Here is a 16899-nt window from a genome sequence, read left to right on the forward strand (position 1 = left end):
GAAGTGATGTGTATTACATCACTTCCGCATTCACCTGTCAGTCATCTGGCTGCTATAGCCAGAGAGAAGAAGCTGATAAAGCAGATCTCTGCTTCATCAGCTTCTTTTGGGGTTTTAATTTTTTAAAATTATTTTAATTTTATTTTCATTTTTTAAATTTTCCTTTTAAACTTTACATTTTTATATTTTAAAACAATTTTTCAACTTAAAAAATAGATTTATTTTACTTATTTTCTATGAGAATAGGGGCGAACGGCAGTGAGTGAGCTGCCGGAGCTTCGACAGATCCAGATGTTGGATCGGCTGAGTCGAATTCCTTCTGCTTTTCGGCTCAGCCGAACATGCAGAGCATCTTCGGCTGACCGAAGGCAGCTGATGTACGGCTGAAATCAACTGTACAGGCCAGAAGTGAATAGCCGAACAGCATTTGGCTCACTTCACTTCGGCTGGGTTATTTTTGTCCTTTTCATCTTCATGGCTACTTTACAATCTAACCCAGTGTCAGGCTGAAATTCTGGTGGAGAAAATTTTCAGTTTGTAGGACTCGGGCCTGCTTTAAAAGTACAATAAAAAAAAAAGGAAAGTCAGCAATCAGAGTCATGAAAATGTGCCATTTTTCTGTACCCCTGCTGCTATGTTTTCGTGCATAGTTGAGTCACTTTGCCTTGTTTCCACTAGGGATGCAGCGATACCGGTATTTTTTTTTCCCGGTACTCGCCGATACTGAATACAGGGTACCGGAAGTCCCGTTAGGGCTAGGCATAGGAGCATTTGGGCGAGAAAGAGTACTCACCCAAATACTCTGCACCGATACAGATACTAGTATAGGTATCGGTGCATCCCTAGTTTCCACGGCAGAGGCATGGCTTTTTGGCCGCAAGGCTGCAGAAAATTGGCAGTAGTGCTCTGGACTGATGATTACAATTTTTTATATTTGGCTGGAGGCAGTTTTGTTCGATTGAAGGGCTGGAGAGCGGTACAATAATGAGCGTCTGCAGCAACAGCGAAGCATGGTGGAGGTTCCTTGAAGGTCTGGGGCTACATTTCTGCCAATGGAGTTGGAAATTTGGTCAGGATCAATGGTGTCCTCAATGCTGAAATATACAAGCAGATACTTATCCATCATGCCATACCATCAGGGAGGTGTGTGATTGGCCCCAAATTTATTCTGCAGCAGGACAATGACCCTAAACATACAGACAATGTCCTAAAGAACTATCTTCTGCTTAAAGAAGAACAAGGAGTCCTGGAAGTGATAGTTTGGCCCCCACAGAGCCCTGATCTTAACATCATTGAGTTCATCTGGGATTACATGAAGAGGCGGAAGGATTTGAGGCAGCCCACATCAACAGAAGATTTGTGGTTAGTTCTCCCAAGATGTTGGAACAACCTACCTGCCGAGTTCCTGTGTGCAAGTGTACCCAGAATAATTGATGCTGTTTTGAAGGCAAAGGGTGGTCACACCAAATTTTTATTTGGATTTCTCTTTTGTTCATCTACTTTCCATTTTGTTCATTGATAAAAAATATACTATTAACACTTTTATTTCTGAAAGCATTCTTACTTTACAGCATTTTTTCACACCTGCCTAAAACTTTTGCACAGTACTATACATCATCACTGCACCTCTACATTACCACAATAAATGTTAATCACTTTCGAATGAAATGGACTTTAAGCTGGCCATACACTGATGATGAATTTTGTCCTGTTGACTATATTGCATATTATATTTCAAAATATATTTACCCTTTGCACATCAAAGAGTAAAGCCACTAACATTTATGGTTAGAATTCTATGTTGTAGAATTGTTCTATGTAAAGCCAAAGAGTAAAGCCACTAACATTTATGGTTAGAATTCTATGTTGTAGTCCTAATTGTAGTTTTTTTTAATAGTAGTGCTATATAAACATATGTTTCTACAGTTTTAATTGGTTTTGTTTTGCTGAATTTTTTTTTTTTTTTTCCCCTTCCAATTTTAGATTTTGCAATATGGAAAACACTCTCCGATATATTTTGTTGGTCACTTGCAGCTTATGTGCTATACACAGCAGCTTCATGGATAGTTCATGGTCAACAAAGTAAGCAAGATAAGATAACATGTAATTTATTTAAACAATTGAATCTTTGAGTTTTTCTGTTTACAAGCAGCATATGGTTGAAGAATATACATGAATCTATATATAGATTTTATGCAGGGGATCTTTTTTATTCATCAGTGATCCAAAGTAGGATAGGATTTTGGGGACAGGGAGGGTAAGAATTGTCTGAGCCTAGTGCAGTTATCCTATAACATATATAGAAATTGTGTATTCTGGATATCAGATTAATGAATTGCACATAGACATGTTCTACTTTAAGGGAAAATATAGTGTACTTTTAGTAAGCGCACATTTTAATTATATTTTGCAGTGTTTACCTTTTTAAATTAGTTTTTAAAGCGACTTTCACATTATGTGCTTGTGTTGCAATTTTCTTTTCTATTATAAGTAGTAATTTTCGGACTGGCCATTGGAGGCACAGTATAATAGCTACTGCTATCACTCTGCTTAACAGCTGTTGAGGTAAAATATCAGTTCTGAGAAAGTGCATCATTTTCAGTTAGTTGGCCGAATTATAAAAAAACTAATGGAAAAATAGAGATTATAAGTTTCCTTTAAAGAAGAATTTGGGCAGAATAATACTTAACCCTTGAAGTGGGGCTACCCCACACTGTTCAGTGCTCATTTTTGTCTAAGGTGTAAAATAACAAAAGTATACTTACCCAAACCTTGGTCCCACCTGGCTGCTAGACTGGTCCCCACAGCCAATCTCTAAGGTACATTTCCTAAGTTTAGAATGTTTTCAAATAGGCCAGATACATAGGAATGTATTTATAAATGTTTTAAACAAGATTCACACAACAGTCACCCTGGATTCACGCAATTTTTCTTGTATCCACTAGAAAATATGTGACTCTTGGGTGAAAACATTCATAAATGATTGATTAAAACTGCTTCTTAAATATCAATGAGACATTGTCACCTTCCTATTCAGGGCAAATTGGCAGTGTCCATGCAGAGGGACCCCATCTTTTCCTCTATTTATGCACTAAAATTCACATGGTTGGCTAGTTTTGGGTCCAAGGGAGAGCTTTGATGTAACTTTTTCTGTCATGTGACAGTGCTCAGGGCCATGAAATTGGCTTCTAGACCCAAGCACTGTCACTTGAGAGAAGGACACATGCTTCCCCATCCCTAGAAGCATCAGGTACTTTTTCAGACTAAAACAATGGATGGAGCATCAGGGGAGCACTGGCAAGGTAAGTATCAGTGGATTGGGTGGGAGGCAGTGCTCAGACACTGCCAGAGTTTTATTTCCATGAGCTTATAAACTATATTGCATGCTAAAGCATTTTTTACATTTTAAATAAAGCAATAATTTTTTAGAAAACATCCAGAATGGAAAAAACTTATTCTGACTCATCATTGGCCAGTTACAGTATGCAAGGTAAGATGTCTTATTTAGCAACCTACAAAAGTGACTCTACTTTGCCTAAACATTCACAACACTGGTTTTAACTTGTTTTGTCTTAAGTTTCTTTTGTACTTAACCCCTTCGTGACAGGAGACGTACACTGTACATCCTGCCACAAAGTGCCTAAATGACTGGCCACCTACACTGTACGTGACCAGTTATTTGCGGCTCTGTAATGCTGGTAACCGCTGATTCTCAATACTGAGGCATTCATTAATGAAATAGTTAAGATTTTGTAAAAGCTTCTTTCTTTCATTAATGAAAGAATGAAGCCATTACATACAAATATCGGATCACTAAATAGCGAACCGGTAATTGACAGCTGAAGAGTCACCTCTCTGCTATTCGTTTTGACAGCTCCATAGACTGGCCCATGTCTATGAAGCTGTGCGATACATTTCAGAAATTAAAGTTAATTTATCAAGCAGTCATAGTGACTGCTTGATATAAATTGAAAAAAAAATTAGGAAAAAAATTATATATAAATATATAATACTATAATATACTATACTATATAGTATACTATAATTATTAAAAAATTCTAAAAAATAATAATCAAATCTTGTGAAAAATGTTTTCTTTACGTTTTTTCCTCCATTTTTAAAAATATTTTATTCAAACTAAGTGAGGTGTTAGGTACACATGTTTGATATAATTATTTATAGCCATATCTGCCTTCTAAAAAACAATATATAATATGTGTGGGTACATTTAGTAAGAAAGTATATTATTGCCATAGAAGAATCGCACAGCAAAAATTTAAAAAGTGTGTCAGTCATTTACAAACAAACTGAAAACAAGCTGTCATGAAGGGGTTAAAGCAGGTTCTGCAGTGTCCCATTCATTTGATCAGGGACTCTAGTTTTTTTTTTTTAGCAAATAGTCTTTATTAGAGTTTTGTCAATAAGAAAAACAATAAGACACTTCGGTCTGCCCCCCATAGGGTACAGATGGCAACTTGTAAAAAACATCATGAGGCAATACATAATATAGTATAGTGTGATATCACCAAAGGTACCAAAGTACAGCATTACCACTATAAACAAACATATTTATAAAAGATACGTACATGTGGTATAACATGGTTTCGACTCAAGACAACCTAGTGAGCAAGCAAGCATCGCAATCACCTGGTACCATCTCAGATTCACCTGAGCATGTTGGGGTCCTGATGGGACTATAAGGGGCCAGAGGGAATTTAGATTGAACTAGAAGTAGAGGTATACTAAGCTAAGACGGACAGATAATTAAAGACTCTCTAGTTTATACAACAAAGTGTGTGGATAGAGAAAACAAAGTACATTCATAAATATTGAGAGTAATGCAACACTTCTTCTTTTTTTTTTCTTTTTTTAAATTAATCAAAGGATATGTTGAATTTCTGCTCAAAATATGTTTCATTTTATTTTAAACCTGAACTCCATTCAAAAAGCTAAATATACTGATGACATACATATAAGGGGGCTGACATTGGACTTTGTATGACCGCCGATCCAGTGCTGATATATAAACAGCTTTGCCACACAGGACAGGATACCTAATTCTTCTCATTTGCAGTTCAATAACAGTTACAGGTCTCCTCTGAAGCCTTTAGACTTGATAATGAAAGAAGAAGCTGCAGATTTATGACCTCTTTCACCCTGCTCTAACCTATCAGCGTGCCCCCATGCACTGTAGCACTGATTTGCTCCATGTGCTGCCTCTTCCTCTATGTTGCCTGCATTAAAATATATTTAAGGATGTGTTATTAAGTAGAGTTAATTTGTGTCTTTTTTTTATCTACATGGAGTTAGGCTTTAAGAAGCAAAACTTTAGTTTTAGGTGAATATACATTTTTTTTTATAGTGTTCTTTATTGGATAAGACTTTCACAGTTTTAGTCGCTTGGTGGTCTTTGTTTTTATTAGGGCTCTTCAAATTGACACAGGCACTTGTTGATTTGCTGTTTACTTAATACTAACATGCAAGTCACCTAGAGATTCTTGTCAGTCTGAATCAACTGATATTATTTGACTGATTTATATTTAAGAGCATTTCAAACCTTTTTTTTTCTCTCAACAAAAAATCATTACTTGATGTTTGATTATCGACAGACACTCTGAACAAGTCTCTCTTCATTATCTGTTGCTTTTTCCATTTTGTTTCAGATGGCTGAACAAAAATGCCAGGAGATTCCAAACTACTGGACATTACACGGACTGTGGTAACATTAGAATTTATGTTATCCATTACATATTTTAGGGCCCGTTCACACTAGTTGCAGTGCGTTCGGACCCGATTCTGGCCAGAACGCACTGCCTCGCATTGCGGCCGGCTCACTTTTTAGTGGGGCAGGAGGGGGCTTGGCGGACCATTGAAGTGAATAGCACCGCAGCCACGCCCTCCGGCCGCAATGCGATCGCCCGCACGGGATCGCAAGGCACATTGTGCGGTCCAGTGCGGTGCAATCAAAATGCTGCATGCAGCCACGCCCTCCGGCCGCAATGTGTTCGCCCGCATGGGATCGCAAGGCACATTATGCCTGCGGTCCGGTGCCATCAAAATGGTGCTTGCAGCATTTAATCGCACCGGACTGCAGGAGATACCAAGTATACTCGTACTCGCCCAAATGCTCTGATACTTATCTTAGATACCGTAACTTCCGCTCAGAGGGAGATCTCGCTCTGACCGGCACAGCCAAGGGAGCATGGAGGCGGCTTCCTTTTCAATCGGGAAGCCGGGCGACATGTAGTGAGCTGCCTCCTGGCTTCCTGATTGGTCAGGAATCCAGGCTACCTAGTAACAAGTGAAGCCGGCTTCCTAGCCAATCAGGAAGCCGGGAGGCGGATCATGACGTGGTGCCCAGCTTCCTGATTGGCTAGGAAGCCGTCCTCACGTGTTCCTAAGCATCCCGGCTTTCTGATTGATCAGGCAGCCTCTGAAGCCAGTGTTCTTTCGCTAGACCTGCCGCCTGACTTCCTGATAATCGGGGCACAATGCATCGGTACTCAGTATTGGCAAGTACCAAAAAAAAAATATCGGTACTCGATAGCGAAAAAACAGTATCGGTGCATCTCTACTTTTATTATTCTAATTTTTTACCCTACCAATACATATGTAAATAGTTTTTTGTTTGTTTTTGTTGCATACCCAAATTCCCCCAAAATTATTTTAAAAAATAATAAGTTTAATTTGTGATTAACTTTGTAATTAACTCAAAACTTTGTACCAGAAATTAACACTGGTCAAGAGAAACTTTTTTTTGTCACATCTTTGTCTTTTAGATTGCATAGAAAATTATTTTTTATTGCCCAAGAAAGACTTGACCGTCCTGAAAAAAACCCCCCTTAAAACATATGCCACATGTATTACTTCAATAGTGGCAAAGTGATTGCTAAATCAAAAGGCCCATAGTAAAAACATTTAACAATTGCTCTGGTCTATAAGCGGTGTGGTAACATAAGGAGTTAATCTTTAATACATTTTAACAAAACAACATATTTTGGAGTATTAGCTTTTGTATGCCTTTTATAATTACATGGTTATGTTAAAATGGACTGTTCAGTTTTTGTAGAATTTATGTAGCCTTTGTATTTTTCCACTTTATTTTTTAGGACTGACAGGTCACAAATGTGCAATAATTCCTGGCATTTTGATTACGATGAAATAAAGGTAAATTGTTAGAGCTCTCACTGTTAAACATTCTAGAAGTGGTATGCTGTAAAACTGTTATCTGGAATAAGCATGTTTATCATACAATTAATACAATAAGATTCCGCGCTAGGGATCTGATAATCTATAACACTGATATGCTGCTATGAACGAAATTAATAGAGTGAATATACAACACACATAGCGCTAAATATCAAAACAATAATGACCGAATCAATAGTGCAACATCATATGTGCAAAAACACCAATTACAATGGCCTGAATTTAAATAATCTCAATTATCATAAATAATACTAACATAAATATATAATGTGATCAGACCCCAAAAGGGGAACGAAAATAGGTGAACCAAGTAGGTCAGGGGCGCCCACAATTTTTCGTCTGGAGAGCTACTTTTCAAATGACGAGCTCAATGAGATCTACCAACGAAAAAACACCTGCGTTCAGGGGTGGGAGAGGGCGTGGAGGTGCATTGAAGTCAATGGCACCGCAGCCACGCCCCTCGCCCGCAGTGCAATCGCCCGCACCCGGAAAGTGCCTGCGTTCCGGTCCAGTGCGATCTGCAAAAATGCTGCAAGTATTCCAGTGCGTTCTAGAGGCGTCCTGTCCTCCTGTGGTGCTCATGTGGCTGTATGTGACGTCTGCATCCTTTTGAGAAAGTTTTTTGATGACGAAACGCGTCAAGGGTGGGTCCTACTGATGCTGTTCCTGTGAGCCACGGGTAGTTCGTGGAGGAGACTATTCTATTGCCGGCCGGATTAAGAGATTCTGATGTGAGTTTTCTATATTTTTTATTTAATAAAATGTTTTTACTGCACAATGAGCGATTCCTTCATTTTTTTTTTTTAAATGTTGCGGGAATGCTGCCATTTGCCATCGAGAATTTGTGATTTTACTATTGCTGCTTGGAAGATCGTGGGTGATTGCTTCAAATCAAACCTGGGAGCTCTGATTGTTTACTGATCTAGTCAAAAATTTCTGGTAAGTGTTTGACTATGGGGGCTGGTGGATAAAGAGCATGAACATCTTGCACGGAGTGAATTTTCATTTTGACACTTATGTTTCACGTTTGGGACTTTTTAAACTTCACGTACTTGGTTCACCTATTTTTTTCCCCTTTTGGGGTCTTATCACGTTATAAACTGAGTGGCCAGATTATTATGACTACCTGACGTTTGTAGGCAAATTAGTAATAATTTTGCGCTGAAGTTGCTAGAGGGCCAGACCATTATAAATAGGGAAGCAGGTTGTTTACCACGAAGGTAGAAGTGATTTTTTTCTGAAGATATGGGTAAACAACGCGATTTAACAGCCTTTGAACGTGGGATGATTGTTGGTCCTCGGAGCCATGGAGCGAGTATCAGCAAAACAGCAGAGTTCGATAAAAATAAAAGGTTAAGGGGAAACGTTCTCCACAACATACACATTATACCTGCTTATACAAATACTATATGCACTGCTTGTATGTGTAAATGCCATCCATTCTTTGTTCAAACATTTAGTAACATACATTCTTAAAGGATGCCATGGCATTAATAAGCACTATAAGACATCTTGTTTTAATTCCAATTCTAACTAAATTCACAAATGTGGGGTTTTGCATACCTCTCTAATATTCTAGACTGCTGAGCTTGCCAATAACATACCAGACAGTTTGAGTAAAATATAACTAAATAAAACATTTTTTCGGACATTGAATGACGTTTACAAAAAACAATCTCATTTCTACCACTCATTTTGCCTTGTTTATGACAAAGAGCAATGGGCAAAATACACCAAAAAAAAAAAAAAATGCCAATCACAATTCACTGAGGTCTGTAAACTGTATCTAGTTGCAAAGGGATACTAATGGATACTGCACTTTATACTTGGTTTTTACACTGCTTAACTGGATTAGTTGTATAAAATGAACATGCATCATGTATTTGAATTTCTATTGGAGAGTAATTTTATATCAATAAGAACTAAGTTTTTAAGTGTTTTTATGCAGGACATGTTGGCGGATATGAACAAGTGGTGGCCTGATGTCCTCCATCCAAACGGTTCTCAACTCTGGTAAAAAAAACGATCGATGTAATTAAGGAATGGTTGATCTATGCGTTTATAAGAATTTTGTTTGTAAGCGATGACTTGGATCATCATTCTTGAAAATCCAGGAAACCTCTTCAGTCACACAGAAGTATTTGTGTTCTGCAAATCTGACATACCTGTGTTTGTGTGTCTCTGTTTTGCCACATTAAATTATATTATATTTCATGTAAAAAAATGTAATTCAAAGGCCACCTGTTGAAGGAGAAACCCAGATAGCCATTGCTGTAAAACAGTTACCTGGATGTTATGTTCTTGATTAATTGACCAAGAACAAGCATGCAGATTAGGAGGTCTGACTTCCGTCTATGTTTGTTGCCAGCTTGTTCCAGTTCAGTTGCTCAGAATGTGTTGAGGTCACAATCAGCATTACAGCATTACAGATCAGCAAATAGCATATTTATAAGAAGGACAGCAACAGCATGTTTGTCTTTTTGTTTACAGTGCTTTAGTAAGTCGTGCTAGTTATGATTTTTCTTTTTTTTCCGGTTTAGGAAGCATGAATGGCAAAAACATGGAACCTGTGCAGCAACCCTACCATGTCTAAACACTCAGCACAAATACTTTAGCAAAGGACTTGCATTGTATGCAAGTGTTAATCTTAACAGGTACTAGAAATAATTTTGTTTTGTGAAGACATTATACTTAAATGTAGTGACCTTTGCTATAGAGTTTGTAAATTTTTTGTGTACAGTTTCACTTCATTTGAAAATTTCTGCATTTGCACTCTGGGTTTCTGAGGGAATGGCAGCACTGGAGGGATCTGGGCCAAAAATGTTCATACAGAAATTGAAAAACTTCTTGAAACAAGCTAAACTAAGGCCTGTGGTGATTGCCATTGCTGACCTCACCTTATATAAAGACTAGTTTCCTGTGTCTCATACTGATAGCTTCATACTAGAGTCATTGATCCAGTGCCCATTTGCCCTTTTCTGACTTTCTTTACTCTAAGTAAGCACCTCTAGTATCAGGGAATAGCATCTTCCATCTGAGACACATACACATGTAATATGAGGTATATCTTCAATAAGAACTCAAATCGGATACTTAAAAATAGTTGGACTAGGATAATATTTAATTGAATAGACAAGAACTCTGGATTATAATGAAATTCTCACTCAAATGATCAAAGTGTCAGGCCTGACAGTTGGTCAGTAACTGTAGTCTCTTTGGCAGAGGTTTTTTTAATCCACAATTTCTGTATTCCAATGATTGGTTAACAGACCAATGATGGTCCTTGAAAAGGTGAACAGGGAGAGCGAGCAATATGGCACTGAGAATTACATCCAATCCCTCATGTTGAATGTTACTGAAGCCCCAGAATAATACCGAATTTATATTTGTTACATGTTATAACAAATTAGCCGTTCGCATTACTTAAAGAAGAACTCCAGGGAAAAATATGTTAGCCCTTGCATTGGGGCCGCCTCACAATGCACGGGTTAACTGTTTGTTTTTGTCTAACTTTTTTTTTAACCTAGACAAAAAAGAGCAGTTAACCCTTGCAGTGTGGCATAACTCTGCACCCTGTACTGTGCTGACATATTTAATTATCACTTGTAAACCAGGGCTGTCTGTCCTAATAAAGGTTTGAGGATCTCAATGCATTGTATGTTATTTTTTTTTTAAAACTGTCCTTCAGTCTGTCCCTCAGTCTGCCATCTGTTCAAACTACTAGTAGCTGTCTGTAGTGTCCTATGTAATAACCATGCTCCAAACAAAGAGGTAAAAAAGACAAATTATTTTTATATATGCTGTATGAATGGGAACACATAACAAACATAATGTGGTTGTTTCTCAAATTTGACTGCACAGTGGCACTGGCCAGCTGGAAGCACTTTTATAGCTCCGTACGACGTACGTCCTTGGCAGCGAAAGGGTTAAGTTTACCTAATATAAAGAAATTTACCAGGGCCAATATGAATATAGCAAAAAATGAAAAACATACATAAATATCTCTACTAACTAAACACACATGTTGCTTTGCAATAGATTTATTTTGCTAGAATTTCATTGGAAAAAATGCAGATAAACCAGGAGAATAAATAGTATTACATATGGTCTGTCACATAGAATAAAGTTGTCTGACATACAATAGAAAGGGAGCAGTAACAGATTGCAGTTCACAGATGGAGCAAAATTGAGGGCTTGTTCACACCAAATCCGGACCAGATCTGCATGAGTTTCTGCAAATGCAGTGCAGTGTGTTTTGTTGCGTTTTTGACGCATTCCGGGCCGTTTTTTTAAAAAGGGCTTTCAGTGCGTTCCAGGGCGTTTGCATACATTTTTGTGCGTTTTGGTGCGTTCCAGAGCAGAAAAAAATAGGGCATCCTGCAGTTTTTCCACATGCTCTGGAACTGAACGCTGTGGTGTGAACTAGAGCCCAAAATACCATTTGAATTTGGATTTTTTTAAAGCGTTCTGTAACTGCTCTGCTCTGCACTTGGTGGGAACAAGCCCCAACTGGGGAATAGAATGATCCAGTACTCAGATGTTATAATCAAAATAGAATGGTTTGGGAAATCATAGGTTGGAGAAAAACCTTGGAACCCTTATGCCCTTACAGAATCGTAGGAGAGTAGAATTAGGTGAGAATACAGTATATGAAATGAAGTGCAGAATGGGGGGTAAGGCAGTCTAGGGTTATGTGATAGGTAAGGGAAGCAAGGGAAGTTTGGTTCAGGGGTAGTTATCTGGGAACACTAGGGGAGGGCACCCATCTCTTGCAATGTTATGATATCATAAAACCTTGTCCATAGCAGTGTAGCCCAAGGACATGACCACGAAATGTATACCATGTTCCCCTTGTCTGGGTATCCTCTGAAGCACATAAAGGGATATGTCAGCAGGCAGGAGTACAGTATCCAAAATATCCATTTTGCTTCTGATAATAAATTTAAGGTTTTTTTTGTAGGCTGGTAGATGTAGTCTTTTTCTTGACATACCATGTTTCTGGGATTGAATGTATAAACTACATTGTGGAGTTTAAACCTAAAGTGATTTACATATTTTCTTTTCCAGTGCCCTTGAAAAGTTTGGAATTAAACCTGCAAACACATACAAGGTAAAGAGCTGTAAAAAGTATTTTTAGTTTTCCTGTCTGTCTTTGCAAATTATAGATTTAAAAATGCTCCAGTAAAGAAAGTATGTTTTGCTAAGTAGCTCTAAATGCCACAAAGAGGGATACCTTTTCAATCTTCAAGGAAGAAATGTATTTGACATGATTGCTGAAACACAAAAATATTCAAAGTTGCTGTTGCTAATGTTTATTTTTCAGTGGCTGCACACAGGATGTTTTTGACCTCATTTTTGGTAAAGTGGAGCCTTCCTCCATAAGCGAGAAAAACCTGACCGAAAACCATTGATTCTCCAGGATATAGCAAAAGAAAATTTAGCTAAAGTCCCCAAGGTATTAGCTGTGTAGAAACAGGAAGACATTTGGTACTGATAAAAAGATTATTAGTTGGCAAGCTGTAATGTACTGAGCAAAAGTAGTGAATGTATAGAAATATATGGTCAACAACTTTAAAAGAAGCAAGTGAGAAGGGAAGAGACACTATCTGGCACTCTTTGTTCTGTCTGGCACACTAGGTTCTGTCTGGTGCTCTTCATTCTGTCTGGCACATTGCGTTTTGTCTTGCGTTCTGTCTGGTGCTCTGCATTCTGTCTGGTGCTCTGCATTCTGTCTGGTGCTCTGCGTTCTGTCTGACGCTCTGTCTCGCTCTCTGTCTTTTGTCTCGCTCTCTTCTCTCTGTCTGGCATTCTCCACTCTGTCTGGCGCCCTACGTTTTGTCACAGAGTTGTGAAGAAATTGCTGTTGAACGCATTTTGTGTTTTTAGTTTCCATTGATTTTGTTTCCTTTTGGAATGTCACTCAATCTCACTTCTTGGCACTCCACAGGTTGTGATGGACAGCCACACACCCTTGGGGGTGTTCCTGGAGGAAGGCTCTTCACAACATGTGAAGAAGCTATTTGACATGCTTTCCCTGGTCTGGTACAAGGAATGTTGGGAAATGTAGTTTGAGATTTCACTTATCTGTAGTGTTGGCAAACAGCAGCTCCAGAACACGCAGTAAGGGAAACAAGCGGCTATTTTAAATCAAGGAACGTGGAGAAGCAGAAAATAAGTCACTGATAGAGGTTAGTGCTGCAATCATCTTAGAAATCATGGATGTTTGCAATGCACATTTTGTGTACATTGTAAACATGTTTTTTAGAACTCCAAAAACAAGGTGGAATTCAAAACAGCTAGGTCAACAGTAGGAAGTAAGGAGATATACAATATGCAGAGAAAAAAAGGAGAGTTGAAGAAGGAATAAAAAAACAAACTTCTGCATAGCGGAAAAAGAAGTAAAGGATGTCTTTCAAATGTATATTTTTTACTTTTTTTTAAATTTTGAATGGCAAGAATAAACAGCTGATAGAAGGTGATAGACAAATCAAGCAGTGCTAGAAAAAGTATTTCAGACTCCTTCAGAATGAAGAGGGAAGATTGGGGGATTGCAGAAAGTATGGGCTAAAAGATGGATGAAAGAGTACAGGAAGGCATTTATCCACAGACATTGCAAGACTTGGAATTAGTAAAGAATAACGAAGAACCTTAACCAAAGGACTAATATTAGAACGTGAGAAAAGGGGCGGGGGCTGTGGCAGCAGAATACCCAATCCCGTAAATAATAATAATTATTATTATTCTACAGAGACATTGCATTGTTAATAACAGCTTATAAAGTATGGACAAAAAACATCTCCTTCCCTACACGAAAACATATTGTTGAGTACCAGTATATTACTTTAAGAGTATTCACTTCCTGCTTTGAACGGGCAAAATTGATGTCAGTGTGCCAAAGCGATGCACACTGTGATTGCCTCGTCGCTGAAATTAGATCTCGTTCCATGTGTCTTTTAACGTGTCAGGTATGTACTTTTTTAATTATAGCATTGGATGCTATATGAAAATATGAATAGAATTATTTTTTCTTTCTCATCCATTGAGGGACACAGAAAGTGTTCGAGTTATACTTCCGCCTACTGGAGGATTGGACAAAAAATGTAGGCCAGCCCAGGATAGGAACAAATACAGTACTGTGCAAAAGTTTTAGGCAGGTGTGAAAAAATGCTGTTAAGTAAGAATGCTTTCAGAAATAAAAGAGTTAGTTTATTTTTTATCAATTAACAAAATGGAAAGAAATTGAACAGTAGAGAAATCCAAATAAAATCAATATTTTGTGTGACCACCTTTTGCCTTCAAAACAGCATCATTTCTACTAGGTACACTTGCACACCGTTTTTGAAGGAACTCGGCAGCTTATTGCAGACATCTTGGAGAACTAACCACAGATCTTCTGTGGATGTCGGCTTCCTCAAATCCTTCTGTCTATGGGGGCCAAACCATAACTTCCCGGACTCCTTGTTCTTCTTTACGCTGGAGATAGTTCTTTATGACATTGGCTGTATGTTTGGGGTCATTGTCCTGCTGCAGAATAAATTTGGGGCCAATCACACGCCTCCCTGATGGTATGGCATGATAGATAAGTATCTGCTTGTGTTTCTCAGCTTTTAGAACACCATCGATCCTGACAATCTCCAACTCCATTTGCAGAAATGCAGCCCCAGTCTTGCAAGGAACCTCCACCATGCTTCACTGTTGCTGCAGACACTCATTGTACCTCTCTCCAGCCCTTCACCAAATAAACTGCCTCCTGGTACATCCAAATATTTAACATTTTGACTCATTAGTCCAGAGCACCTGCTGCCATTTTTCTGAACCCCAGATTCTACAACCCCAATTCCCAAAAAGTTGCGATGCTGTATAAAACCTCCTACACAGCTGTTTCTGTTTCAGTTAATGACATTGATGATCATTAGAACCTGCTTGGTATAGTTGGTTAATCATACACCTGACTCTAATCCTACAAAATCCCTGACTTTGTGTAAGTTACAGCTGGCCATACACCTATAGATTTTCTATGGTCAGATGGAAAAAGTGCAAAGGATTCCTCTATCTATGCTAAACTGTGTGGATGGAGAAATCTCCCGCTGGGCCAAGCTTCTGTCTTTTGTTAGTCGGTTCCACTGGCTGTCAAAATACCTGAACAATCTAATTGGATGCAGGCCTTGTTCAGCTGTTTTGACAGACAACAACAACTAGCAGACAACTAGCAAGATACTGAAGCTTGGCCCAGTGGGAGATTCCTCCATCCACACAGTTTACCGTAGATGGAGGAATCTGTTGCACTTTTTACATCTGACCACAGAAAATCTTCAGAAAATCTATAGGTGTATGGCCAGCTTTAGAATTGATGCTGGTTGAAGCCTAAGGGTAATCACACCAAATATTTATTTCATTTGGATTTTTCTTCTGTTCGCTCACTTTGCTTTGCAGCATTTTTCACCACAGTACTCTACCTACAAATGAGTATGCTGTGTTCACCTCTGAAGAAGTATCAGATATTGAATATGATGCAAGATGTAGCAATACAAAGTAAAATATTTTTTGCATATGCTAGGGAGGATTGACGGTAATGTCAGTTGCTGCAGTTATTACAGGTCAGCTGCTGCAGTTTCCTCTCCTGTATCCCTGCTGTCCAAACAGTTGTGTATATTGCAACGTTTATATACTATATTCAGAGAAGACCAGTGTGGGGAAAATAAGTCCTCTGAAAGACCCTGAGAACACCCTGTACAGAGCCTTTTGCATGCGTGGCTGGTAAGGTGATGGATCAGCTGATTCATGGGTCATTGGACAAAGTTGTGCATGTGGGTGACCCCTCCTACCATCAGCATACCTCAGTTTTTTTGCTAGTGTCCTAGGAAGATGGACATCTTTTCTTCAGCTCTGCTGGGAATAGACTAACCTAATTTAGCTAGCACCATTTTTTTCTTCAACAATTTTTTCTTAAAACAAAACTCTTATTTACAGCATCTGGACATTTCAGTGCTCCTCTCTTGCTCTTTGAAGACTCGCTCTTTAATTAGGCTGATGAGACTGAACACAGGGAGCTACCTCATTTGTTTGGATCAGTGGACACTATTAAAATGCCTGCTTTCCATCATTTCCTACCACGGAAGTGTTTACCGCTGATGGACTGAACACTGATGTCGTCATTTGAGTGGAATGTCATGCATGCGCACTCTGCTCTCTTTTTTGCGACCTTCAGGGTCAACTACAGGGTTAGCTAAGCATCTCCCCACTGCAGTTCCTGCATTGCAAGAGTCGTGTGGAATTCCGATCTTTGTTCCATACCTGCTGCATGCCTACAGTGACTGATCACCCTTGACCATCTGACTCTCCCCTGCAGCTGTACAGGTGAAACTCGAATAATTAGAATATCGTGCAAAGTTCATTTATTTCACTAATGCAACTTAAAAGGTGAAACTAATATATGACATAGACTCATTACATGCAAAGCAAGATAATTCAAGCCGTGATTTGTCATAATTGTGATGATTATGGCTTACAGCTCATGAAAACCCCAAGAACCCCAAATCCACAATCTCAAAAAATGAGAATATTACATGCAATCAATAAAACAAGGATTGTACATAGAACAATATCGGACCTCTGAAAAGTACAAGCATGCATATGTACTCAGTACTTGGTTTGGGCCCCTTTTGCAGCACTTACTGCAATTACTTTTGC

The 16899-nt window shown here is 38.6% G+C and overlaps 1 protein-coding gene across 1 annotated transcript in view; it reads left to right on the plus strand.

The window, feature by feature from the left end:
- Positions 1 to 1989: 1989 nt before the first annotated feature.
- RNASET2 (ribonuclease T2) overlaps positions 1990 to 16899 on the plus strand; it is a 25549-nt gene continuing 10639 nt past the window's right edge. The window contains exons 1-7 of the mRNA XM_018557705.1: positions 1990 to 2082; positions 3430 to 3490; positions 5664 to 5719; positions 7110 to 7167; positions 9158 to 9222; positions 9750 to 9863; positions 12277 to 12319. Coding sequence (XP_018413207.1) covers positions 1994 to 2082; positions 3430 to 3490; positions 5664 to 5719; positions 7110 to 7167; positions 9158 to 9222; positions 9750 to 9863; positions 12277 to 12319 — 486 coding nt within the window. The 5' untranslated portion in view covers positions 1990 to 1993. The remainder of the gene's footprint in view (positions 2083 to 3429; positions 3491 to 5663; positions 5720 to 7109; positions 7168 to 9157; positions 9223 to 9749; positions 9864 to 12276; positions 12320 to 16899) is intronic.

This window comes from Nanorana parkeri, unplaced genomic scaffold, assembly GCF_000935625.1.
Source record: "Nanorana parkeri isolate BGI_ZX_2015 unplaced genomic scaffold, ASM93562v1 scaffold296, whole genome shotgun sequence".
Lineage (NCBI taxonomy): Eukaryota > Metazoa > Chordata > Amphibia > Anura > Dicroglossidae > Nanorana > Nanorana parkeri.